Source organism: Scomber scombrus, chromosome 4 (genome assembly GCF_963691925.1).
Source record: "Scomber scombrus chromosome 4, fScoSco1.1, whole genome shotgun sequence".
NCBI classification, from domain to species: domain Eukaryota; kingdom Metazoa; phylum Chordata; class Actinopteri; order Scombriformes; family Scombridae; genus Scomber; species Scomber scombrus.
In genome coordinates this window covers 8867114-8895048 of record NC_084973.1, presented here as the reverse complement: position 1 = coordinate 8895048, position 27935 = coordinate 8867114, and the positions used below count along the sequence as shown (strand labels likewise).

Sequence of the window (27935 nt, the reverse complement as noted above, 5' to 3'; positions counted from 1 at the left end):
ATATCAAGCAATGCAAAAATATCTGGAATTAAGGGTGAGGAATTGTTGCATGAGCAGAAACACACTTGTAGGATCTGGCCAGTTTAGAACAGTTTAATGGCTGTTGCTTAAGGCCAGAGGGAATGCCAACCATCTCTGATCTTACGAAGACCTAGTTAAATGAGTGCCTATTAATCAATTTCTTCCACTGCTGATTTCCAAAAGATTGTATTTAGTTTCTATAACGTAATACAAATAAAATATGCTTACTAACTGAAAATAACTGATGGATATAACATCTTAATAGACATCACTGTTGATTAAAATTGATTAAATAACCAATTTTAGCTCACGTCATTGTTTCACTGTATTACCGTTTCCTGAATACTGAACGACATCCGGGTTGCACAAAAGGTTGCCGCGGTCGCCATGTTGCTGAATGAAATTAGCTCCAAAACATTGAATAGCCGGTAGCAATATCGATATTTTATTTTTTCGCCGAATAACATTTGTTACAGCATCCGTCTCATTGTAAATATGACTTAGGATTTATGAAACAACTACAGAAGTCCCCATTCCCTGTAAGTAACACCGGTGAGGTGATTAAATATAACATTATTTATTCGTTGGGAGCTGGCCTGCTAGCAATAACAAGCTAACATCATCTCCACTCCGCTAGCACGCATCTCGTAGCAAGGGTCGTTGTAATTGTTGAAATGGCACAGACAGCATCGTTGCATATATTACAGTTTCATGTTTATAATGTACTTTCAGTATGTTATCGCGTAGCTCTTAGCACATACCTAATTACACCGACAAAAAGTGTTAATGCCTCTTTGTAATGCTTCTAGCTAGTTAGCGTTAGCTGACGTTACGCCCCGGAGAGATACTGGAAGTGGGAGCTTAATTTAACGCCGTAACAATGAAAATGTAAACTGGTCTCTGAAATTAAGACCATTTTGGTTGTAAATATGATGTCATTAATACTGTGCTAATACAGTCTATAACATGACATGAATGTATCAACGCTGTAATGTATTCTTATATGTACATAACATACCGCTAACAGTAACCTCTACCACCAGTATTAGTATATCACCTTTGTTTAAAATGCAGGTTGGCTTTCACTGATTCACAGCACACCTCCAACTCCATTATTTCCATCACAGAACGATCTTTATCTCTAATATAGGTGGCTTACACTATAGATTAGACACAAATGAGTTGTAGCTATACGTGTGAGATGTATTAATGAAGTCTCAATTTATATAGAACAGCAAGGTGTATATTCTTGGCGTAAAGATAACGGTCCTTATTAACACACACTTCTAGTAAAGGCATTTTAATATGCGTGACGTGCCTGCTGTCAAGAGTAAGGTGCACCTGTCCAGCAGCTCCCCTGTATATTTCTGGATTACCTGTAAATGCATTTGAACCTGTGTGTTGTCTGTGTGGGTATTGTCAAGGTAACATTAGGATTGTGCGATATGGAGGAAATTCTGTTATGTATGCAGTTTTATGTGAAAGACATTGATATACAGCACAACATATAGCTAATCAAGTAATTGATTGTTGACAAGGTAAACAAACATGAGTCTGTTTTAGGGTTATCTAGTAAGTTGACATATATAACACGGTACATTATCACATTTTTTGCAAAATAATATGAAGCACATTAAGGACAATTACTCATTGAGTTTAATCTCAAGTTGTATAACTATCATATTGATATTTCAATGAAACTACAATATATTAAGATGTTTCAAAGCATCGTCGGGTTGGATGTATCATTGTATGTAACTATATGTTACTTGTGTATACATCATCTTTAAGTATGTTTATGCATACAAGGAATTTGATTCTGGTTAAGTGGCTCTCTGTGTATGCACACACAACACATCTTCTGAAAGATATACAATGAGGGTCTCTAAACAGGTGAACCCATTTCTGTGAACTGTAAACAGGAAACAAATAGTGCAAAGAAGTGAAGAGAGATCTCTGAGCTGAGATGAATATTGAATGATAAAAAAGTGGCATGTTACTTTATATAAATATAGTAGGTGGTTATGTACAGTAAATACAGATTGTTAAAATACACAGTAATACATGGAATGTATTGCGCATTTTGTATTTTAGACTTAAATATGTAGGTGCAGTGGGGATCATAGTGTTGCATTACTTTTATGATTTGCCACACAGAACTTTGTGATCACTTTTGACTTATACTCAGTTAAAATGCTTTTTTTAATTCAATTGTTGTGCTCTGCCTTTTTCACAGATTATTGTGTTTAGACATAGTAACAGTGTCACGCAATGCACCATGGAAGTGGATCACAGAATATGCAACGACAACTCCAGAGATCCAAGTCTGTCAGTGGGTCTGAAGCTGAGGAGCAGCAGCAGCCCACTATGGCAGTTACACAGCAGCAAGCTACAGTTAATCACCCTCAATCACCTGTGACCACATTTACTTCTGCCGCCAGCCCTTCAGCCCCCCAGTCACCCAATTATCAGATAATCATGAGTCGCAGCCCAGTCACTGGCCAAAATATGAACATCACTTTACAAAATGTGGGACAGATGGTGACTGGCAACCAGCAGATCACCCTAACCCCAGTCCCTATACAGAACCCAGCATCCCCCGGCTTCCAGCATACTACACCTCAGTGGAGGTTTGAGCATGCTCCATCTTCCTACATCCAAGTCACCTCACCTGTGCCCCAACCCATGCAGCCCCAAAGTCCCACACAGCACAGTCCGGTCCCTCTGCAAGGTGTCACAAGACCAGGAGCCCCTGGGACAGCATTGGGTGTCTGTGGCCAGAGTCCAACACGATTTGTTGAAGCTGGAATGTTAGTGCGGCAAATCAGTTTAAGCAGTCCATCAGGAAGTGGCCATTTTGTTTACCAGGATGGGACAGGCCTGGCCCAGATTGCCCCCGCAACACCTGGCCAGGTACAGCTGGCCTCTCCAGGGGCACCAGGCTCTGTGAGGGAACGGCGGCTCTCTCAGCCTCACTCACAGACTGGAGGCACCATTCACCACCTCGGACCTCAAAGTCCTGTGGCCACCGGGACTGCTCTCCCCACTCTGGGCAGCCCCGGTCACATCACCACTTCCAACCTACCTCCACAGATCAGCAGTATCATTCAAGGACAGCTTGCACGCCCTATGATATTTGAAAAGACGGCACAGGGTGTGGTTACTGGAGTAGGAACCACAGCCACAGCATCCTTTAGTATACCCTCCTCCATTCCACCGTCTAGTCCATCTCTCACCAGTTCATCACAAGGGACCTCAAATAATCCTCATGCACCCACCAGCATGGCAGTAGGAGCTATGAAAAAACAGGCTCCCAAGAAGTTAGAGGAAATTGCTCCTTCTACTCCAGAGATAGCTCTGCTAAGGAAACAGTGCTTGGAGCACCATACCAAGAAGATGGAGAGCCTGAAGGAGGTGTTCAAAGAATATCTGATAGAGCTGTTCTTTCTCCAGCACCTGCAAGGGAACATGATGGACTATCTAGCCTTCAAGAAGAAACCCTGCGTTCCTTTGTACACTTACTTGAGACAGAATGACTTGGACATTGAAGATGAAGAGGAAGAAGAAGAACAGTCTGAGGTCATTAATGATGAGGTATTACATTGGCTGGCTCTGTGAGTTCATGTAGGCATTTTGAAATTAGAGAATTGTACATTCACTTCATTCAATGAATATTGTGCTTCTTTCAAATCTGTGATTCTTTCAGGTAAAGGTTGTCACTGGAAAGGATGGTCAAGCTGTGACACCAGTTGCCATAGCAACACAGCTTCCTCCCAATGTTTCTGCAGCTTTTTCTACCCAGCAGCAGTTTCAGGTAATAGAGGCAACACTAGTTTACTAATTACAATTGATTGCTCGCTCATAGTTATTTACTAAATTCTATTGAGAATCTTTGTAAAGAGGAAATGTCTTCCTAATTCCTCAAGAGGTTGTTTTTGCAGGGACACCAAGGGGCTGCTGCTGGCAGCATTGCAAATCCCGGAGACATGGATGCCTTTAAGAGGCAACAGGCTATGGTGCAAGCAGGTAGGGCAAGGATCGTAAAAACCTGTCTCTTTTGTTGCTTTGTTTCCTCCCCGTTTGCTTTGTTTTCTGTTTGTTTTCTTTTCTCCCTCTAATTGCTTCTGCTTTTAGATATTTGGCATCCCCTACTTGCGCTCTGTGTTGAAGTCTTAACCCGAGGAAGGAGAGGTGACCTGCAAGGTCTGCAGAAGGTCATTGCTCTATGCCGAGTACTTTTTTTTGCGTTATGAGGGTATTGTGTGTTTTAAATCCCAGATCAGGCTAAGAGGTGCCGGATTGACGTTGGTCGCCATGGGCTGATTTTCCAGCATCCTGGTGTAGGTCCTTTAGGATCACCTGGCGTTCCACTCCAGCAGCTTATGCCAACTGCGCAAGGTAGGAGTGCTACTACCAGGTCGTTCTGTGTTCTGTTCGATGCTGCTGGACGTGTCCCCTTCCTCATACTAAGGAGATTTTAAAAACTGAATCACAACATTCATCTCCTACAAACAAACTCCAAGCAGCATCAACAAACAGATCTTCATCCATCTGCTGGAATGTCCAGCAGTCCACAGGAAGTTCAGGCTTAGCTCTACCTGCACCAGCTCTCTCTGTCAGGAAAAATGGGGAAGAAGACAATTCAAGTCTGAAGAAGAGTAGCCACTCAATGGGAAGATGCCATGTCTTATGATTTTCCTTTTTTGTTTTAACTATTGGTCACCCGTCGTTATCCATCTCTTCTTTTCTGAAGTTTGTTCCTGTTAGTCGTCTTTATTTGGACAGACCTTCCTGTGCTGATGGATTTTCATCCAATGTGGAGGTGGATCACAGAAAGTGGGAACCCTGTGGGAATAAATTCACTTTCCAGTGGGTTTTGCTTGTTTTCCCATTTTATGAATCCACATGTCATGCTTCCTTTTGGTTTCACATTGTCATTCCTTAAAGTCTTTCCCTCTCCGGTTGTTCGTCCTTGCATCATCAACAGGGATTCAGAAACCATCAATCTTACATTCATATGTCACATCTTCAAGAGTGTCTTTATTTATCCCATGTTCACATTTAGTTGATTTCCTTCCATGTTATTTCATGGCATTTTGTTCTGACTTGGCTTCTTTCCCTCAGTCTAAGTAGGAGGGGAATCATGTGGAGGAGTTGTGTTCACGGCACAGGTTTTTGCGATTGTGGGTGTGTCAGGGCCAGGTGTTGATGGCGTCTAGGCAAGGTGGTGTGACGTTCAGGGAGGTAAGGCAGGCGCTGCTTTAGTGTGCACAGCTCTGCTCAGGCCTGCTGTCTGCAAGACCCCATGTGTGTCCTTTTGCTCTCACCTCTGTGCTTTGTTGCTATGTGAGGCATTCAGATGCCTTGATTATCGCTAAAATTACATCGCTTCATGCATGCCAAACATATGGTGTTTTTGTGTGTGTCTGCTCTGTATTTTTTTATTTACCCTTTCTTTTCCCTGTCTCTATTTTCAGAAGCTCTTCTTTTTTCATTTTCCTTTGAAACATTTCTATTTTTACTCTCTAAAACCTCTCTTATTGCATGTATAATTTTTGATGTTTTAACCACATTCTCTCAACATTTGAAATGCAATGTTTTGGTTTTGCATTAATCAAAGTAGTATTTTATTTGAGAGACATGTAGATTACCACATTGATTTCATTTCTTCTGTAATCATTTTGCCGTATGAGTTTCATAAGTTTCCGCTCTGATCATCAGGACGTAGTCGGCTACACTACTGTTGATTCATAAAGTACATTTAGTTCATTAAGGCTGAGGAGCTCTAATAGCTGAAACTCATCATTTACAATTTAAAAGTATTCTTTAATTACCTACTAATAAGCTTCAAAACATGAAACTCGTTTCAAGGGTTCTCTCAAATATATATATTAAGGGAAAGCTACCAAACACCTAATGTCAATTTTAAAATCTTAAAATTCTAGCAAGAGCACAAAAAACATTTATAGAACATTTCACTTTACATGACAATATTGACAATCTGATTTTTACCCTCTTTCCTTGTGTTGCTTTTTATACCGCCCCTTTGTTTGTCCTATAATTTGGTTACTATGTGTACAGGCGGGATGCCGCCTACTCCCCAAGCGGTCCAGATTGCAGGACAGAAGCAGAACCAGCAACAATACGACCCATCCAAAGGACCTCCAGTCCAGAATGCAGCCAGCCTGCACACCCCTCCTCCCCAACTGCCTGGCAGATTGCCCCAAGGTGCTCTCCCCATGGCAGGGCTGCCCATGGCACTCTCTCAGCAGGCTCAGTTGGTGGAGAGTACAGCCCAGTCAGGGGGTCAACTCCAGATGAAGGTGCAGACAGGTGGTCCTGTCCTGGCTACAGTAAATCCCCACACACAGCTCCAGGCCCAACTCCAGCAGCAGATGCAGCCAGGTCTTCATCTCCAGTTGCAACCCCAGCAGCAACAATCCCAGGCCGTTCTACAGTCAGGACAAGCGGTTAGTGTACCTGAAACCACATAAATATAGTTAACATTTATACTTAAATACTTATGCTATATTTATGCTTAAATGGTTATACTTGAAAATGTTATATTAAGATTTGTTTCCTTCTCTGCAGACGGTGGCCCTTGCTCGTCCGGGGGCAGAGTCAAACCAGCCAGCCCAGAGGCTCATGACCAACTCGGTATCTTTGACCTCCATGTCTCCTGCTCCCCTCTCTGTTCACAACTCTGTTCCAACCCCCCACATGACAAGTCCTCTCCGCCCTCTTGGCTCCAACATCAACCCAAGCACTCAGTCCAAACTGACTGGAACCAATGGTGTCTCTGCAGTCAAAATTGGTGGGTTTGGTCAAAGTGCCACCATGCAGTCCTCGCAGGAGGGTTCTCAAGATAAGCAAGTTGAGCAAGCCAAACTGGTGAGTTCATGAAGCAAATCCACTTTGCAAATGTTTATTTAGATAAAAAAAATGAAAAGATCTAGCATTGAATAGTTTTAATCCCTTTAAATGTCTTAAATACAGTGTTACCTTTGAATCTTCACTAGTGGCTGCAGATGTAACTGATTAGAGCACTTCTGCATTTTTATGATTTTGATGAATGAAAATAATTGACCACATTTTAGTATGAGGACATATGGTTTTTTAGAACTTCCCAAAACTGTAATCTTTGTTCTTTATGTTTTGTTCATTGTCTTGCAACAGAATGTGCTCATTGAATAAGGCTTTAATTTTGTGTCTCAACATATCTTTTTTTTTTGGAGCAATTAAAACAAGGATTAACAGGTCATGGATAGTATTGTTTTTTATTTAAGCCCCTTGAAGCAAAATTGTAATATTGGTCTATACAAATAAAATTAACTTTACTTGATTTCTATTCTGATGTCACAATCTGTGTCTAATCCCCAGGAGAGTCAAGTGCATCAACGCATCTCTGAGCTGAGAAAGGAGGGTCAGTGGTCAGCCAGTAGGCTCCCCAAGCTTGTGGAAGCCTCACGTCCAAAGTCTCACTGGGACTACCTGCTGGAGGAGATGCAGTGGATGGCAGCTGACTTTGCCCAGGAGAGGAGGTGGAAAGAGGCCGCTGCCAAGAAGGTACAACAAGGGTAGAAGAATTCAGAGAGAGATTAATGTGAAATGACACATTCGCACAATAGAAAGGAGGAGTCACCACAGAAATTACTCTTTTTTTGAAAACCAAACTGTCTTGTGTGTCTTCACTACAGCTTGTGCGAACATGTGCCCGTTACCATCAAGAGCAAAAGAAAAGTGAAGAGAGGTCAAAGAAAGAAAGGGAAATTCATCTTCGTCACATTGCCAGCACAATTGCCCGAGAGGTCGAATTCTTTTGGTCCAACATTGAACAGGTATGTTTTTTTTTCAAGAATGGAATCTAGTCATTTGAAAAAATAAATAAAAATAAAATAATAATAAAAACAATAATAATAACTGTATTTACCAATCTGAATGATTTTTTTTGTCAGGTTGTGGAAATTAAACTTCATTTTGAAATTTATGAAAAGAGGCTCAAAGCCCTCAGCTTACAAAAAGCCTCAGCCAAAGGTACGTCCCATTTCATATCAGATTTGTTCTATATCAGAAGATTTAACTTTAATTTAACTGCCATTCATTGGGCTCAGTTTAAATCTAAATCATGCCAGTCTGTCTATGCTTCATAACTTTTGATATTTATTTTGCATGTTAAGTGAATTGAACTAAAGTTATATCTGTTACAGTACCTGGCCAGTCAACAGGAGAGAAAGCTGACAAAGAGGTTGGTGCTGCACTAAAACAGTAATGTATGAAAAAACAAAAGAACATATTGCTTGTTGCTTATATGTATTTCTAATTTATTTTTAGGAAGTGGCTACTTCATCTAGGAAAAGGAAATCAAGTTCATCTTTGGTTGATAATGATGGTATGTGTTAAACTTTGAAAGTTCATTTAGGAAAAAAAGTAATAAATATTTAAATAGGCTTTACAGCAGTTGGTGTAGTGTAGATGCCTTGACCCTGCAAAACTGAAAACTGTTCATGTTTTGACTGCTAATATATTTTAGTCCTAGATGAAGAAAGCACCATAGAGGAACAGGAGGCCATGGAAGGGGTAGCAGACCACAAAGCAGAGTTGGTTGACCTTGCCAAAAATGGTAATTACTCACTTTACTTCTCTGTCTGTGTATATGTGAAATAAATGTGTTTATTTTCTAAACAAATTGCAAATTAATACACCCTTTAAAAAAATGTTTGGCACCACTTATGTCTGCATTTCTAATTAAACTGATTGTGTATTGTTTGACTCTTAGCTGAGATGCCTCTGGATGCTTTGATGAAGCAATATGCTGGCGCCTACATTGACACCTTTGAGTGGCCTCAGCCTAGTCCTCATAGTGATGAGAATGACATGGAAGAGACTGAAGGTGCATTTTTGATTTAAAAGTGAAATAGTCATGATCATCCTTATACCTGTTTTGTCAGTTGATTGCTATGAATAATGTGCCTCTAAAATAGTTGATACCCTATTTTCCAGGGATGGACTGTCCTGTGAGCAGTCCACCTGAGGCAGTGCTGATTGACTCCCTGCTCAGTGTGGACCAGTACCGTGCTGCTGACAAGGCTTCTACCAGTGACTCTGATGGGAACCCTGCCAGAGACATCGCTGAGGTGGCTGCTGCCACAGAGCTCATCCTGCCCAAGGGCAGCTTCAGGACCACTTCTTCAGTAAGATGCACACAAATTCTCAAACAGACACATACAAGAACAAGATGCCTATTATTAGTAGTAATTTAACTGATCTTTTATTTTATTAGACCCGCAGCCCAGCTCCCTTTCTACTGCATGGCTCACTGCGAGAATATCAGCAAATTGGTGTGGACTGGTTGGTTAATCTACACAAGAAGCACCTCAATGGTATCCTAGCCGATGAGACGGGCCTTGGCAAGACCGTACAGACTGTGGCTTACATGGCCCATTTAGCTGGCCAAGAGGGTATGTCTGTGTTTGAACATAGTAATAACATAGTTGTTAAATATTCTATATGTTTGTTAATCCAGTCTGTTAAACTGAATATAATTAAGACATCACCTGTTTTTTTCTACAGGCATCTGGGGACCTCACCTTATTGTGGTCAGGACCTGCAAGTTGTTAAATTGGGAAGTGGAGTTCAAGCGCTGGTGTCCTGGCCTCAAGATCCTCCTGTACCTGGGCAATAAAAAGGAGCGCAGATCTCAGAGAATGGTAAGTTTTGTTGTATTAAAAAAACACACACAGATATTTATAACACAGCTCCATAGAGAATGCCTAAAAAAGCTGTCTATCTGATATTATTTGATCACTGATCTGCAGTGGTGGGGAGAAGCCAACAGCTTCCATGTCTGTGTGACATCCTACAAGCTGTTGATGAAGGACCAGAGCCATTTCCTGAGGCGAAGGTGGAGGCACCTGGTCCTAGACGAAGTGCAGCTCATCAAAAACATGACTGAAAAACACTGGGAAACAGTCTTTGCTCTTAAAAGGTGAGCTGGGTTGTACATTTTATGGTTTTTCACGCCATGTGGCTTTTGGGTCTGATATGTTCAAAGGCATGTTCATATACACCAGTAGTTTTGGTCCAGTTATTTCACTGTTGAGATCATTTCCATGTCAGTGATTTTTGTCCTCGTCTATGAAAGCAATTCATATTCTGCTAGATGTTTATAAGAAGGCTCTGTTGACTCAGTAACTGAGGTATTTTGTGCATCTTCCAGTGAGCAGAGGATCCTCCTCATCAACACTCCTCTACAGAACACCCTAAAAGAGCTGTGGACCATGATCCACTTCCTTATGCCAGGAATCACCAGGCCCTACTCTGACTTCCCTGTTAAGGCAGGCACAGACCAGAACCAGGACTACTGCCACAAACTGGTCATCCGGCTGCACAGGGTGGGTGTAGCCCCTGCAAATGTTTCTACTGATTCAGTTGTGCTACATTAAAAAAATCAAAAGATGATTCATTCGCCTAACCTAGAAGCCATCAATGTGCATTATATATGAAACCCTCTTAATCTTTACCGTAGATGATCCAGCCTTTCATTCTGAGGCGCTCCAAAAGGGATGTGGAGAAACAACTGCCCAAGAAATATGAGCACATCCTAAAGTGCCGCCTCTCCAGCAGACAGAAGAGCCTTTATGAGGATATCCTTACTCAACCAGGGTGAGATTTTCTCCACACAGACAGGACTCTTAAAACATACCACAAATAGGATTCATACATTATCAGTCATAAAATAGAAAATTTACAAACTTATAACTAGACAGCAAATACAATGAACCCCCGACGCTTTTTAACTTCAAACGCATTCATCTTTGACATATCCTGACCACAATTTTTTTCCCCCTCAATTAATTACCCATTAAATTTTCTCTGAAATGAAAGCTAGAAATAACATACCAAAAGCATGAACACATTAGGTTTCTGTTTGAAGTTTGTGAATAAGTTTTTTATCCTGCTCAGACTACATAACTATAAGAAATACAGATTTGCATTACCTATTCAACTAAATAAATCACCACAAATACAAATTGCCTTCAATTAAAGTTTGTGATTTACTAGCCCTTTTTGTGAATAAAATATGTAGGTTTCTCTACTAAAAATTATTCAAGAATAGTGTGAACATGTTACCATGTGTTGACAGTAACCTTAATTATATATTAAAAAAAATCATGTCTTCTGTTTTGATGTGTGCCCCCAGAGCCCAGGAGGCACTGAAGACGGGTCATTTTGTCAGCGTGCTTCAGGTCTTGATGCAGTTACAGCGAGTGTGTAACCACCCTGATCTGGTGTCACCCAGAGAGACGAGCAGCTCCTACTTCTCCTCTCCTCTGCAATACAACATCCCATCACTGGTGCTGGGAGCTCTGCAGAATGAGCCAAGCAAGGTACAATGTTCTTAATTTTTTTTGTTTACTTTATATCATGTGATATGTTAATTTGCTGCATAATCCACTGTTTTTTAAAAATCATTTGTAAAAACTGAATCATTATCAGTAGGTATTGATCCACTCTTTTGTTGTCTTTCATCTGTTTATCTTTCTAGATCGCAAACATGTCCATATTTGATCTAATCAATAATGAGAATAGACTAACTCGGTATCAGACTGAAGAGGCAGTACCCAAACTAAAGGTCACACAGCAGCTCATAGAGGAGATCTACACTGGTCCAGATCCACAGCCACGACCCAAACCATGCCCGATAAAACCCATGAGGTCAGCAATAAAATTGCAATGATGTTGTTTCCTTTTGTTCCGTTTTCCAACTACTCTAAAGTCTAAACTTGATAAATTGTAATATGGCTATTCAGGCATTGACACAACATAATACATTATTTTTTTCTGATAAGATTGTTCCAACCAGTGCAATATGGGACAAAGCCAGAAGGTCGCCTCAGTGCCATCCCAAGTGCAGCAGGCCCGCGTCCTCCAACAAGCTCTCCTGCCACGAGCACCACTGTTTCCACCACCAGCCAGTCATCCCAGAGCAGGGGCAAGTCCCCCGTCACCACTGCAACTACTACAGCCACCTCTCACGGTAAGTCCATACCAGGGACACCAGGGACAGTGCTCAGTAAAGGACAGGACATTTTGTTTCCACAGAGGCTAATGGATTCCAGATAATGTCTGTAGCTGTTTTATTGGTACTATTACCTAAAGATTTTATACAAGCTTGTGGTGTGTGCATTGTACAGTGTTGTTGTGCTGCATGATTGTGTGACTGTTTTGGATTTAAATTAATCTGATTGTATTGTTTCATGAATATTAATTCAGGCTTTGCCCGTATGGTTATAATTTGTTATTATTGTTTGCAGTGTATTTTAAAAACAGTATGTACATATTTATGCACAGTCCTGTAAATTTTAAAGGTCCTTTATAGATAGCTTTGATGCACCTTCACTGGCAAATTTCACTGGTCACAGAGGTTTCTGTTTGTTTAGATTAATTCTTCCATACAGCACTGGTGGGCTGGCCATACTGTGTTCCCCTAATGGCAGCACAGCCAGTAGGATAAGATTTAACGTATTTTATGCTTTTATTGGCAGTCTATAGTCTATGTTGAGTACTACATCATTTAGGGACTACCAGCTCTGTTCCACTGTAAATGCTGATTATTTAAAAGATAAGTGCTAATATTGCAAATGAGGATATGCTGACACAAACAACAGTCAAATTTGAACAAGAGTTGCATGTAAAAGGTGCTGCAGTGTGGGTGAAGTTTGTCCGCCACTAAATACACCCACACAGATGGAATTGATACTCCAGAGATGCACAATTACTGTAACACCAACTTTTCTTTATTTGTCATTTATCAAATTGTTAGCAGTGATGAATCTATCACGGATTAGTCAGTAACGACCCTAATTCTGCTCATTGTGTTGGCCCACCACTGCTGAGTGAACCTAGACTTTTTGATCGTACTGATGATTTGACTAAATATTGGGTTACCCCTAACATGTAGTCCCATACCCCATTGCCTTGTACTTCACAGCAGTTGGAACAGCTACTCAGAGAGCGCAGACTACCTCTTCTGTCAGCAACAGCAGCAACACTGCCGCCTCTACTGTAGCCTCCTCTGGGAGCAGTGGCCTTGGGCAACATGTGTTGGGGGCTGCCCCTGTGGCCTTGGGCCAGACCTTAGCTGGCACAGTTGTGGGACCTATAGCTCCTATTAGCCAGCCTGGCATATCACATGTCCCCAGGCCAGCTCTAGCCCCCAGCCACACCATCCAGCCCAGCTTACTGTCCCAGAGGCTGGTTCTTACATCCCAGGCCCAGGCACGGTTGCCTAGTAAGTGGCCTCCCCTCCCCTCCCCTCCCCTCCCCTCCCGTCCCCTTCCCTCCCCTTCCCTTCCCTTCCCTCCCCTCCCTCTCAGCATTTCCCCTCCACCTCTGCCACAACAGTACGGGCTGCTCTACACTGAGGCCTTTATTTGGGGCACTGCTGATATGTGTTTAGTCTTTACTCCTAAAACAAATGGCTTTGTACATAAACTTTAAAGTGCAATGGTAGCAGCACTGGTGGTACAGCAGTTTTGGTCTTTGTTACTTAAAGCATTGATGTCATAAATCAGTAATTACAACAACTCATGGTTGTTTGTGCAACTCATGGTCCCAAAATTTGCTCCTTCAAATCAGATCTATAGCCATATCAGCAGCATCTCCACAGCCTCTATATTCCCAGCTTCTTTCTCAAAACCTGCATGTACACTATGAACAACCCAGTTGTTACACCACACGTCACTACACTTAATTATTGTGTTCTACCCCTTCTTTTTTAATCTTTTTTTTCTCCCAGTTTACTAATATTCTTTTGTCTCTTGCATCAGCCCAGCTGCAGGAAGACATGCCAAAGCTTTGGTTGTTACGTTTTTTGTTTGATAATGTTATGGTTGATGTTGAGCATCACTACAAAGCATGAGAAAATGGTCTCAAATGTTGCCAGCCCTTTCTGCCTCAAATGTGAACAGAGAAACCTTTTCAGTAACAACACACAGTATTTGATTAGTTTAAAAGGATAAACATTTTTTTGGAAATTATCTTATGAGTTTTTTGTTTTTTTAATTTTCCAACTCTGTGTGTTGGAACTAAGATTACTGAAACATTTTGAGTGTGATTCTTAAAGTAAACACATTTGACAGACTATTTTACCCCAGCAGGTATTGGTTAAAATTTCAAATAATTTGTGTGCATAAATCAGTTGTATATAAACGTGATCAATATTTTGTACTTGCCAATTGACAGTTTTTATATACTTTATTGAATAATTTAATGGATTTTCCTCAGCCTGAAAGATCTTACTTAATGTACTTTCACTGCACTACCCAGCATGTTTTATTGTTGTTGTTACTCATTTGTACACACAAATAATCAAATCCTTTTTCTCTGTTTGTTGTTGGGCCCTGTAAATTTAATCAATAAGTATTACTATGTGTGCATTACACTACAAATTGAGACATTCCTAAATGTTCAAACAAGCATTTTAAAAATGTTAATACCATAAGGTACTTTCTGATACCTTGGTTACTGAGTCACAAAATTGGTACTGAGAGGTACAGTACACTGCCAGTCGGAGGTGTTTGAACACCCCGAGTAGTAGGCACCTATATTGGATGACATAAATTTATCTTAAAGCCAATGTTCAGTTTATGTATTTTGAACATATATATGATCAGCTTTTAAGCCTTTCTTATGCACCTGACTGAACTTGCTCAGGTAAAGAAACATAAAAGCCAAATTGAAACATTTTAGGGGTGAAACAAACTTCTTTTTTTTGTTATTGATGAATCTGCCAATTATTTTGTCAATTCATCGATTTAGTCCTTTGGTCTGAAAATGTCAGAACACAACGATATTGAAGTTAAGATATTCAGTTTACTGTCATAGAAGTCACAACAGTGAAAATATTCACATTTAGGAAGCTGGAATTGGACTTTATTTTTAATGACTCAAACAATTAATCAAAGTAGTTTATTTTAATAGTGTTATCAAAATAGTTGAAGCTCTAAAACATTTATTGTAAGTCTTATAAAGGTTAGTCAAGTTTCATGTCATTTCCAAACTACTTTCAGTTCAGAAATGTCTTACTCTTGTAAATCAGGAGTATATTGCTGTGATCAGAAATGGCTTAAATGTTAATCACATAATATGTAAAAAAAAAAAACAACAACCATAAACAAATAATAAACAAAGGGTGTTCAAAGACTTTTTTTTTGTCAGATTTCATTTTGACACCAGTCTCTAAGCTTATTTCCATGTGACCCATGTGTGTTGCCTTGAAAAGGCAGTCAAGTGCAGTGCTTGATGTTTGTGTATGTTTCAGGCTCTCTGTGTCACCTGAGGACTGCTCTTAAAGCAATCTTCTTTCCCCTTCAGGGTTTGTAAAAATAGGAGCTGCTATGGTTTTGTTGTGGCGGGCGACTGGGCTCGTTCCACTGATTAACCCACCCCGGATCTGCATGTCTTGTCTCTTTTTCACCCTTTAACTAACTGATGCAGAGTATATTTTTCAACTGACATTTAAATGCCATCTTTAATAAAATGTTTTTTCTTCCTTTTCATTGAAGGTGGAGATGTGGTGAAGATTGCTCAGCTGGCCAACATAGCGGGTAGTCAGAATCGTATCTCCCAGCCAGAAACTCCTGTCACTCTGCAATTTCAGGGCAACAAGTTCACTTTGTCGCCCAGCCAGCTCCGCCAGCTCACCACAGGACAGCCCTTGCAGCTCCAAGGTACACTCGGTAATGTACATCCCATTGTCACTCTATCTTTTCATTCTTTCATCACTCATGTTATCTCGATGAAATTAACCTGCCTTGTGATAATCATCAAGTGTGGTAAATGTCTACACTTATTTAACGTGTTAAAGTGTCTTTAATTTCTTTATTATAATGGCAAATTGGATCAAAAATGTAATTCTAGTCTATGTCAGCTTTTTAGAAGGCATCTCCATTAATTGTTGTTTATATATTACGGTTTTAGGCAACATCCTGCAGATTGTGTCAGCTCCAGGGCAGCAGATCATCAGGCCCCAGGGATCCATGGTAATGCAAACAATGCCACAAGCTGTTCCTGCCTCCAACGCCTCAGCTACACCTGGCACACCTCATCCTGCTCTGTCAACAGCCCAACAAGGTGACTTATTCATTACCAATTTATATTAAACCTCTTCTCCTGTGTAATTGGTGTAAAGTTTGCATTAGTATTAGCACTGCTGTTTCAAATTGATTGATTGTGTCTTTCTATTAACGTTATACATTTGTTTTTAAGCACCGGGTGTGACAACAAATGCCACAGCAGCCGCCACCAAGCACACTACTGCAGCTCAAGCTGGTTCACAGGTCGGTACATTGCTTTCAAGCTAAATCAAGCATTCTACAGAATTCAAACTGCATTTTGTAATAAAGCTAACAATGAACGATCATGTTTGTGTGTACTGTCTTCACTGTTACATTCAGGAGTCTTCAGAAGAAAAGACTCAGCAGATGAAGCAGCGTTTGAGCCGCCTCTTTCAAGCAAATGAGCGACGTTGTAGCCGCAGAGTGTTGTATGGGTCAGACCTGCTGCAGGCATGCACTGTGAGCACAGAGCCTGGTCACTCTGCCCTGACTGCTGGAGGCTGGAGGTGGGTGGGTAGAGAGAGCTGCCTCAGGGCCCAGAGAACATGTGTTGCAACCACGTCTACTCTTCAGTCCACTCTGCTCTCTGTTGAGGATCGGCTCGAGGCTGCCAGCAGCCTGATCAAGAGGTACTTCAGCTCAGTATTAATAAACTGCCACATTGTTCATGGTCACACTCGTTGGGTTACACTGATTTTTTTTTTGTTGCAGTAATTGAAATAAGCGCTCCCTCTACTACAATTTTGTAAAAATGCTTAACAACCTAGTAAAGAATCACAATTCCAAAATTCCTTTTGTTTTATTTCTTAATTCATATAATGACTATCTGATGAAGCTTTGTTTAGCGATCAGTTTTTCAAGTCACAGAAAATCTGCCATTGTCACCTCCTAGGCTGGTATGTGTGGTGCCTGCAGCTGTAGCCCCGCCTTCTCAGCTGTATGCAGCCAATCCCCCCGTTCCCTACAGCCTCGCACAGAAGTCTCTTCAGCGTCGGCTTCAGGAGGCCTCCACTCCCCACAGCACTGACATCCACCACTTAGTGTCCAGACGTCTCTTCCATTTTCCTGACATGCAGCTAATGCAGATGGACTCAGGTTAGCCTGGCACTATTTTCTGTCTGCACAGTTAATGAATTAAAACTGGTTATTAATAACTACAACATAAATAACTGTCCACTGATAAAGACTGTCACTGATGTTTATGCAACTGGTGTAAACTGAATACCAGAAATCATAACATGCCATGAGTAAACTTTATTTTGTGTATTTTTCTTTTCAAAAGGTAAACTGGAAGCTCTTGCTATCCTGTTGCAGAAGCTTAGGTCAGAGAGCCGCCGTGTCCTCATCTTTACTCAGATGGTGAAGATGTTAGACATCCTGGAGGCCTTCCTAGATTACAGGCAGCTCACTTACGTGCGGGTGGATGAAAGCCTCACTCCTGATGAACGACAGGTAAAATCACAACCATTTAAGGTGGCTCTGATCAGCAGTACTTGTACTTGCAAGCTTCTTTTTACATTCATATACTGCCATACCTTTGCATGGCTCCCCATCTAACACCGGGACCTCACAATATCAGTGCAGAATCCTGGCTCATAAAGGGGACAAACTATCTTGCTCTTTTTTTCCCTCCCTGCTGGATTCTGTTCCTTCCAGGGCCTAAAGAGATGCAGACATCTGTGCTCATCATATGTTTAATTCTGTTCATTTTTGCTGTTGCATGCTTTTTCAAAGTGTGAAATGTTTCCTCTCCGCTTCACCTAACAAACTGAAATTTTCAATGCTCCTGTCCTGATTTTTCTAACCTGTCTGTCCCTCTTGTCTCTGACTTAGTTACACATTATGGTGCTGTTTAAAAAAAACACAAGAAAGAAAAGATGCAGACAACTAATTGGTCACAGAAATCGCATCAAAAATAGATAATAAAGATCAAACTCTTGAAAAAAAAAAAAGTTTGGATTACAGCATTAAGAAGGTGTTTCAGGTACAAGGCAGTGTTACAAATCACTGAGATAAGCAAAGAAAAACTAGCAACATTTTTAAAGACAAACTTTTTCGAATAGCTTCATCCTCAGCCTTTACTAAGTGTGTTGATGTGCTTGGTGTGTCCTCCCTGCAGGACAACATGAAAAGGTTCAACAGGAACAGGCAGGTGTTCTGCAGCATCCTGACCAACCACTGCTGCGCGACAGTTGGAACTGTCTTTGATGCAGACACCATCATCTTCTATGACACAGACCTAAATCCCAGCATGGACGCCCGCACTCAGGAGTGGTGTGACAAAATCGGACGCTCCAAGGATATACACATTTACAGGTGATACTATTAATACAGGGATATCTGTGATAGTTCTGTATTTTTGTCTTCCTCAACACACCATTGTAAAATATATAACTTTTACCTCCTGATAAATCAATGACTGTGGTTCTAGCTGAAGTTATTTTTTGTTGCCCAGGTTGGAGAGTGGTAACTCCATTGAAGAGAAGCTGCTGAAGAACGGCACTAAGGACCTAATCAGAGAGGTGGCTGCCCAAGGCACTGACTACACTCTGGCTTTCCTCACACAAGTAAGATGAGCTCGCTGTAGTTTTGTCCTGAAGTTGACCGCTTATTTTTACTTCCTACTTAAAGCTACATTTATTCTACTATGAAAGCCTTCTGTGTGTTTGTCATAGGCTACCGATAGACATTTTTGACATAAGATCACTTGATTGGGGGCGGCTTGTCCAATTTGGGACAAAAGCCATGTCCCCACTTGGGGGAAAAGGTGATTTTTGGGTCAGTGGTTAAGGTTAAGCTAAAGTTAGGGTAATGGGTAAGTCTCCAGGAAATGAGCATAAGTGACCTAGGGCAACATGTGTGTGCATGTTTTATTGTACTCTTTGTATTGTAGGAAGTCATCTGTGTACATAACTAAGATCTATTACTCCAACTTTGTAAAAAAAAAAAAAAGAAAGAAATTAAATAAGATTTTTTCTGGCATAGACACCTTTATTAGCAGTAGAGAGACAGGAAATCACCTGCGCCCCCCTATTACTGTAACTTTAACAACTTGGGACATAAAATAACTGACTCTAACATTGTGTGGTTCTAGCGGACAATCCAGGATCTGTTTGAGGTGGAGGCAGGCTCAGGGGAGAAGGTGGAGGAGTTTGTGGTTCTTCACCAGGAGCCATCAGCCTCTGAGGCCATCTCTCCCAGAGTTGCCAGACCCTACATCCAGGCCCTCCACAGCATAAACCTGGACAGTCTGCCAGAGGTGGATGAGCAGCAGTCAGGGGAGGTGGAGTCAACAGGCAACGAGTCAGTAAAGGACGAACAGGAGTCACAGAGCCAGGATAAAGAAGACCCTGCTCAGATAGAGGAGCTGAATGCAGTCATGGAACAGGTACGTGCACTGTTTTTGTGTACTGTTTGGAAGCTGGAAATGGAAAAGAACAAGTTCAAGAAATAGAGTCAAACAAAATTCAGTGTGCTGAGTTTATATTACCATTTACCTCTCCCTCAAACAGCTCACACCGATTGAAAGGTATGCCCTGCATTACCTGGAGTACCTTCACATCAGTGACGAAGAAAGTGTTATCAAGGTAACGTAAACTATACATTTCAAAATCAATCCATTAATCAACTAATGTATCAGCTCTACTAAGTTAGCATTTCAGTTTACTAAATTATTCAGATATATGTTTTGTGTTTATTTTCTTTAGGAGAGATTGGAGTGCTCCAAGAGAGGCTGGGAGCTGCAGCAGCTGCAGCAGCTGCAGAAGCTGAAAGAGGAGGCAGAGGAGCGACAGGTCATGGAGGGAAACGAAGATCTCTTCACCTACACCAGAGAGGATGCTTATAACATGGTTGGTGGTCATTGTGATCTCTCTCATCAAATAAGAAAGGGTGTGTGGATCGCTCTTGTCAGACATGAACCTTTCCTCTGTTTCAACAGGAGTATGTATTTGATGCAGAGGACGGCCATACAGAAATCATGCCGGTAAGAGAGAAACAAAATCACTAAGAAAAAAACAAACAAATCTTCCAATAGCTGTTAACCAGGAGAACAGAGTCTTCTGCATGTCACAGAAACCAAATCACCATGTACAACATTTAAGTCTGTATTGTACTGCAGTGATGTTTTTTTGTGGTTTTCCCAACACAGATTTGGACTCCACCCACACCACCACAGGATGACAATGACATCTACATTGACTCTGTAATGTGTCTAATGTATGACACCACACCCATGCCAGAGTCCAAGCTGCCTCCCATCTACATCCGCAAGGAGCAAAAGAGACTCAAGATGGATCCCTCAGGTCAGGATTTGTCATTAAGACTTTCACTAACTCCTGTGTCAGTCCTACACTGAATATGATTACATATGTAGTAAAACATACATTGACTTATTGAGAGTATTTGCTTTTGCTTTATAAAGTTGCCGCTTGCAGAGAAGGAATTGTTGTTTTTAAACACAGGAATAAATGTGTCTTCAAGTTCTAAAATATAGGTATATAAATGTATCAAGTGTGGAGATGATTTGTTGAATAGACACATCCTAAAATGTCACTGCAGGTTTGTTTGTTGTCTCTTTCCTTACCAAAGTGTGTGTTTGTCCAGCAGCAGCCAGGAAGAAGAAGAAGGGCCACGGGGAAACGGTCATTCCTCCACGCTCCCTTTTCGAAAAGGCCAGCATGCTGAAAGTTCGCCGCGAGGGAAAGGACCAGAAAAAGAATTTCTCCCTCAAGCAGCAGGCACCCTTTGCCAAGCCCCTGCCCTCGCTGGTTAAACCTGCCATGGAGGCCGGCCAGGACAACCCAGAGTGGCTTATTAGTGAGGACTGGGCTCTGCTTCAGGTACTGGCTCTTCTAACCCCTTCCTTGGAAACGAATATTGTAGATTTGGAATTTTATGTCCCTTTGTCATATGTCATGTATACTCAGGATCCAAATATCATTGCTATTTTTCTGACAGGCTGTAAAGCAGCTGCTGGAGCTGCCTCTGAACCTGACAATCGTGTCTCCTGCCCACACTCCTAACTGGGATCTGGTGAGCGATGTGGTGAACTCCTGCAGCCGCATATACCGCTCGCCCAAACAGTGTCGTAACCGTTATGAGAATGTCATTATTCCCAGAGAAGAGGGCAAGGTAATACAGAGTCGACATAGCTCCCTATAAAACTGTGAAAATGGCAAGTACCTTTGTACTAGTTTGTCTAAACTTTGTCTCTAACCATTTTCAGTTGGTGTATGAGGCAAACCCCAAGAAGAAAACCAAGAGCATATACAAGGTACTAAACAATGTTATTTGTATTGGAAAAATGTTTCTGTTTGCCGTTGAATTCCTGGCCTCACTTTTGTTCTTTGTTTATTTGTGTCGTGTGTAAACAGTCTAAGAACAGCCGTCCTCTGAGGACATGCCAGATCTACACACAGGATGACAATGCCACTCACATTCAGCTCTACAACAGCCGCTTTGAACTAATGAAGATCGTTGCCAGCAAGAGGAACCCACCAATAAAACCACTGTGAGTACCGAAGATTATGTGACTCTGATGAACACATTGGGGATACCTACTTAGACCTAACTTGCACAGAAACAGTGAAAATAGTGCTTTTCATGACATTTAATGCACATCCTAAATGTATGAACAGTCTTGCTACTAGCAATAGACATATTGAGTAAGGTGCTGTTTGGTTGATGAAAACTGTTCTATTATTTTATAGCTTTAGAAAATAGTGAAATCAAGTTTACATGTGGTGACTTTTTTAACTGTGTTCATGTAATTTACAGGCTTGGCATGAACCCATTCCAGAAGAACCCCAAACATGCCTCTGTCTTGGCAGAAAGGTGTGTTTCCTGTGGCCATTTTTGTACTATTGACATCTACACTTTAAATCTAGAGATAAAGAAAAGAAGTGTAACATCTGTTTGATTTCTACAGTGGGATCAGCTACGACAAGCCCCTGCCTCCCATTCAGGTGGCATCTCAACGTGCTGAGAGGATTGCCAAGGAGAAAAAGGTAATTGTCAGAAATGTGTTGACAACTTCTTGCAAATGTAGATAGCAATATGTAAGGTCACGGATATATAAGCATGTGTTAAGGCATGCCAGGAGTATGCAGGTCTTTATTTCACCAAAAGATACTATCATTTCAGGGTTTTTCCCCTGGATTTTTTGAGACAAAGGTGGTAAAGGCTGGAGAACATGTATGTTGATGCAACTTTAGAGTGTTCCGCTTTAAGTGGAAAAAAATCACAAAGTGACACACAAAAGTATCTGTGCCCTCGCAGTTGAATTCTGCCTTTTTCATTCTGTCAACATCACCTGTCGGAATTTTCAACAAAGGCGTCAGCCAGTAATACAAAGACCTATGTATTCAGTGGGCCTTTGAGTTTGATAGGTAGGGAAAACCCTGCATTTGGTTTAACTGTTAACATGGCTTTAGCCTAAGAGAAAGTTACTAATCAAAGAAAGCTGTTCTTTTAGTTTTCAGTAGATTGACAACCTGCATACTAGTCATGGCACAAATAGTTGCCTAATTATGTACTGACATCAAGGATGGGAATAGATTGAACCAAAAAAGTCAAGGCATACTGCATATTAAAGTGTTCAAGTTAAAAAAGCTTTTGTCATTCTGTCTTCATCATATAAAAGTAAGACAATTGCATAGCAAACACACACCTCCTCCACTAGGAGCACCTACTTTGTTTTTTATTGTATTTTAATTTCTCCTTGGGATTATTCAGATATCTATCTGTCTATGTCACATCCAAGTAGAGCTTGTTTTTCATCTTAACTGACATGTTTAAGTAGTCTTTGCTTTTTTCCATTGTGTGTGTGTGTGTTTGCAGGCCCTTGCAGAGCAGCAGAAGGCTCAGCAGTTGGCGCAGCAGCAGCAGGCTCCCCAGGCCCAGGCTTCACCCGGCCAGGCCCAGACTCCTGCTGCTGGCCAGGCTCAGGCTCAGGTCCCACAGACTGCCACAGTGGCCGGAGTTGCAGCTGTGCCTAATGCAGCTGTTCTGGTGAGAATTGAAACATCATCCACCAATATGCTTCTATAGTCAGATCCAAAAACAGCCAGTAAAATCTCTTCACATATGTTTCATGTTTTTCAGGCTGGAGCCATAAAAAATGCCACTGTGGGCACAACCATCCAGGCTGGTAGGTTGACACACATTTGGTTTACATTACAGAGCTGTTGGTGTTCCAGTGCTTGATTCCTTTCTCTTTGTTTCTTCCAGCAACTGTAGGGGGGAATGTGATTGTGAACACAGTAGCTGGAGTTCCTCCAAGTCCCTTCCAGGCCAACAAACGCCTGGCATCTCCAGTCATACCAGGCACCCTGTCTGTGAGTCATGTTCATTTAGCTCTGCTGCCCTGGCTTCACTCAGCCACCTTCTAACTAAGGAATTCATGACGCAAATCGCCTTTGAATTGACATTAAGCAGCATGCACAAACCACTACACCCTGTAGAGAGAATGATCATTGGAAGTTTTGAGCTTTTGCTTATTTTGTTGCTGTTATTGTTGTTTTTTATCCAGCCTGCTGGTGCCGCTGGAGCTCAGGTGGTCCACGCACAACAAAGGGCAGTTACAGCTGCTGCTACCCCTGCAGAAGTGGTTGCCATAGCTACAGGACAGGGTGTTCGAGCAGTTACCCCAGTGACAACACCTGCAGTAGTTTCTACCACTCTGAGCCCGGTGCAGTCACAGACCCGCCCACTTGTCACTCAAGTCACACAAGGTAATGAACTGAACACTAACATCTTTCATGTCCTTGTTAATGTTTCAACATGTCTGACAATCTGCTGTTCTCAACCCAGCCGCAGGTATGCAGTTGCCACAAGGAAAACCCCTCACCCCGGCCCACCTGCAGATGCTCCGGCAACAACAGCTGCAGCAACAACAGCAGCAGCAACAGCAGGCTGCCTCCCCACAGATCAAAGCTGTAGGCAAACCCCAGGTACACCACCAGCAACTTTACACAATAGCTACATAAAACACAACAGTATGGAACACTTGAGAAATGTCTGCTGGAGGATGTAACTGAGAGTTTTACCATGATTGAAGCGATGGCTGTAGTATTATTATTAAACAATACAATGGAACCGTGTAACAGTTCGGATAACGTGTATAATAATGTGTTTACAGGAGTTGTTGAAGATGCACAAGCATAAGTTGCAGCTTCAGCAGCAGCAGCAGGTAGCTGCAGCAGTGGCAGCAGCCCAGGGTCAACAGGCTGCAGGGGCCCAGCAGGCTACCCAGGTGCAGCCTGCACAGGCTGCCCAATCCAATCCCCAGCTAGCAGCTGTGGCAGCACCCAGACCTGGAGCCGTGCTGACCGGTACCACAGTGGCCAACTTGCAGGTGGCCAGACTGGTAAGACTGGGAAATTAATCATTTTATATACAAATGACAGAAATGACAACACACAGAAGAAGTATTTAGTCATAGTCCAGTCCAGCCTGCTCTGTGTTCCAGCAAAAACATAGTCATCCTCTCTACTTTTTTTTCTCTGTGCACATTGGTAGTTTGGTGCAGCATTAATTCTGGTCCTGTTTCCTTTCACAGACTCGTGTGCCCACTCAGGGCCAGATTCAGGCTCAGGCAGGACAGACGGCCCAAGTGACCCTCACCAAGCCTCCTGTAGTCTCTGTGCCTGCTGTGGTCTCATCTGCTGGCGTCACCACACTGCCAGTCACAGTCGCTGGGATTAGTGTGGCTATTGGCCAGGCCCAGAAAACAGGTGTGTTTAAAATTCTGGTTGGGTTTTTCTATTTTAATTGATTTGTGTCCATGCAGTCTGCGACAAATCATTCCCGTAAATGTGTCGACTATCAAACTTAGTAATGCTCTACAACATTTAAAATGTCCCAAATCGTATTTACAAATGAAGCATGAACTATGTTATGGATCAGATGTTATATGATATTTATATGCCTGTCCTTGCTCTATTTATCCTGTTTATCCTGTCCTTGCATTGATTGAATTGTGACACAAATAGAAGTTAATTTAGTGACATGTGAACCAGTGCATATAAGGATGTGTTATAAATCATAACAGGCAGCAATATGATCTGTGTTGGACATCCTCTTGCAAGATAACTTGCTTTTGCTATCATCACACACTTCTGATACGTTCTAAATGTTGTGTATGAAATTCTTTCTCCTCTCTGTCAGGTGGTCCTGTGCTGACACAGTCCATCCCCCCGATGCAGGTCCAGCAGCTGCTTCAGATGAAGAAGCAGCAGCAAGCAGCAGCTGCAGCCCAGCAGAAGGCAGGGCAGACACAAGGACAGGCCACTGTACAGCAGAAGGTAAACAGACCAACAAAAACTGCTCTCTCTGTGTGAAGTACAGTAGAAGTGGTAATCCAGTAAATAGATGAAGTGATTGAAGTAACTGCATTAACTGTATTTTTGTATTTCCCTCAGATTGGCACTCAGCAGGTAACAGTGCAGGCAGCCCAGCTGACCCAGCAGTCACAGCAAAAGGTGACCTACGCTGCCACCACCCAGCTTCAACCAGGGATCAAGACCCAGTTCTTTACTACATCTATCGCCCAGCCTCAGAAAACCACTGGAGCTCAACAAATCCAGGTACATCATCACTGGCAATCACTATCCTAAAACAAATATTAGCTGATAAATAATGGCTTTGTGTGTTGATATGAGATTTTCCTGTTTACCTCTCTTATCAGGTGGCTAAGCTTCCACAAATAGTGCAGCAGCAGTCCACTGTGGCCAATATTCAACAAATCGTGTCTTCTCCTCAGCAGGTAAGTGTTTGAGGCTGAGTTTTGCTCCTGAGGGTAACTTCTGGGTGGCTAATGACTTTAACGTGTGGTGAAAGTCTGTCCTTGAGCTATATGACAGACTCATCACGTCCTTAAAAGCTTTACATCCTCAGACAGATGGTTTATACTCCAGGTTTAAGATTAAACCTCACTTTGGGCTCTTTATCTGTGGAACTACCTGCCTGGGGAATGTGGACTACAAATCATCATTTTAATAGTTGTGTCTTTATGTGACATGTTTAAGCTTTATCTTTTTATAATGCAAATTTGAATGTCTTTTTCAAGGCAAAATCTATGGCTAACTAATTTTTAGTTATTTAATTCATTGTTATCTCTTTGTAGAGCCACCATAAAGGTTTTAAATGCAGTGGATTGCATCACAAATAAACTTTAAAACAGGATGTAAATGTTTCCCTTCAGATCCAGGCTCAGCCTCAGACTGTGTCCCTGACCCAGGCCACGTCCGCTCCTGCTCAGGTGCAGATGATTTCCGCCGGCACAGCAACAGCCCAGGTAGTCCAGCAGAAGATCCTCCAGCAGCAGGTGGTGACTGCAGCTGCCTCACCCCAGATCCAGACACCTCCTCCCCACAGCCCCGCCCAACAGACCGCAGCGCCCTCCACTGCAGATTCCCCAGCGCAGCAGCCCGCTCAAGCCCAGCAGCCCACCAAGGGCCAAGCTCGACAGGGTAGCATTAGAGCCAAAACTCCCGCCAAGCCCAGCGGAGGCGGCAGCTAGGAGACATGATACAGAATGTACCCAGTTTTCCTGCAGTACAGATATGACAGCACTGACGTTGTACTGAAGTGTTCTTCTGAAGTCACTGCAGCTAACGGCAGAGACAGAAGACCCGGCACGTCCTCAAACACACCAAACCTTTACCTCATCCCAACCATCTCTAATCTTAACGTCAATGTAACACACGTCCAGTTCAGCGCTGTTTCAGCAGACGGGTCAACGTCTGCCCGTGATCCTGCTTTACTGAAAGGAAACAACATTGTTACTTATATTCTTTATTCATTTGTTGAAATGAGGAATGTTCCTTGAAAATTACCACAACTTAAAAAAAAAATTTAAAAAAAAATTCCCCATCAACTGCTGACCATCCGTCACCCGTTCAGAGAGACATGAATCACGCCTACAAAGTGATGATTACAAAATGACTCGACTGATATGCGAGGCAGAGACTTGTTTGTAATTCTGAGTTGGGGAATGAGCTGTCATTAGAATAAGTGTATTGATAAATAGTCCCTTTTATGTCTAATTCCCTTGTTGTCTATAGATACTGAATGGAGAATAATGCACGTTCCTTTAGTCATTTGTTTTTTATTGCAGCAAATACACTGTAAACATGTACTTTAGTATTTTGTGTTTTCTCATAAATTGTCTTTTTTTATTGATGTCAAAGAAAAAAAACTGTAAATACAATGAAAAACATTTGTACTTGTAAAGTAGTCGTGTTTTCATTGGGTTTTTTCAGCCTAATTGTAATAAAGTGTTTTGTTTTTATACACAAATTCATCTTTTTTCCTTTCATTTTTTTCATTAAATCCCTTGTAAGTACTTGGAAGTCGTGTGAATTCTTAAAAATGCGCTCTTTGATTTTGTTGTTGCATCAAATAGTCCCCTAATAATTTTTTATTTGCTGCTTAGTGCTTTGCAACTCAACACTGAGCTGGGACTTTATTGGTTGCAACAAGACTAGAAAGTGTATCCACTGGTGTTTGAAAAACCTATGTGTTTTTTTTTTTTTTTAAATCAGACATTAATGAAAAAAATGGTTACAATCTGGTTTCAGCTGGATAAAAAACGCCTGCTGAAACAGATATGACTGTCAAAGGTTGCAGCAGATCTTCAGTTAGAATTCTGGTTACATTTACAGCATCATGCCTTTTAAGACAGACTATGGCATTGGAGACCAGAAAGCTCCTCTCGGCACTGTCTGCTTGGCTTTGCTGGCTGCTGACACCGGCAGATATGTCAGCTGAGTGACTCAAACCCAAGGGCAAAAG

The 27935-nt window shown here is 41.8% G+C and overlaps 1 protein-coding gene across 4 annotated transcripts; it reads left to right on the top strand.

Annotated features, from left to right (window-relative positions):
- The first annotated feature begins 423 nt into the window (after nucleotides 1-423).
- ep400 (E1A binding protein p400) lies at nucleotides 424-27444 on the top strand. Of its 4 annotated transcripts, none has more exons than XM_062417327.1 (52): nucleotides 424-560; nucleotides 2258-3615; nucleotides 3728-3835; nucleotides 3963-4047; nucleotides 6103-6491; nucleotides 6613-6912; nucleotides 7402-7587; nucleotides 7719-7859; nucleotides 7977-8055; nucleotides 8229-8266; nucleotides 8353-8410; nucleotides 8552-8641; nucleotides 8798-8911; nucleotides 9022-9212; nucleotides 9302-9479; nucleotides 9592-9728; nucleotides 9837-10006; nucleotides 10238-10412; nucleotides 10547-10683; nucleotides 11222-11408; nucleotides 11567-11736; nucleotides 11871-12058; nucleotides 15588-15752; nucleotides 16003-16155; nucleotides 16291-16361; nucleotides 16479-16768; nucleotides 17032-17234; nucleotides 17422-17591; nucleotides 18259-18455; nucleotides 18595-18706; nucleotides 19234-19527; nucleotides 19652-19726; nucleotides 19847-19990; nucleotides 20080-20124; nucleotides 20290-20443; nucleotides 20745-20980; nucleotides 21099-21272; nucleotides 21367-21414; nucleotides 21515-21651; nucleotides 21918-21974; nucleotides 22069-22147; nucleotides 22980-23150; nucleotides 23244-23289; nucleotides 23370-23476; nucleotides 23671-23872; nucleotides 23952-24091; nucleotides 24280-24507; nucleotides 24700-24874; nucleotides 25308-25444; nucleotides 25562-25726; nucleotides 25828-25905; nucleotides 26344-27444. In XM_062417327.1, exons 2-52 carry the CDS (start codon nucleotides 2293-2295, stop codon nucleotides 26659-26661), a joined length of 9015 nt encoding a protein of 3004 aa, XP_062273311.1. In that variant the 5' UTR covers nucleotides 424-560; nucleotides 2258-2292; the 3' UTR covers nucleotides 26662-27444. The 4 variants fall into 4 exon arrangements, with proteins under 4 accessions (XP_062273311.1, XP_062273310.1, XP_062273308.1 ...); XM_062417326.1 differs by having other exon boundaries at nucleotides 15588-15761; nucleotides 20748-20980; XM_062417324.1 differs by having other exon boundaries at nucleotides 15588-15761.
- Nucleotides 27445-27935: the final 491 nt, after the last annotated feature.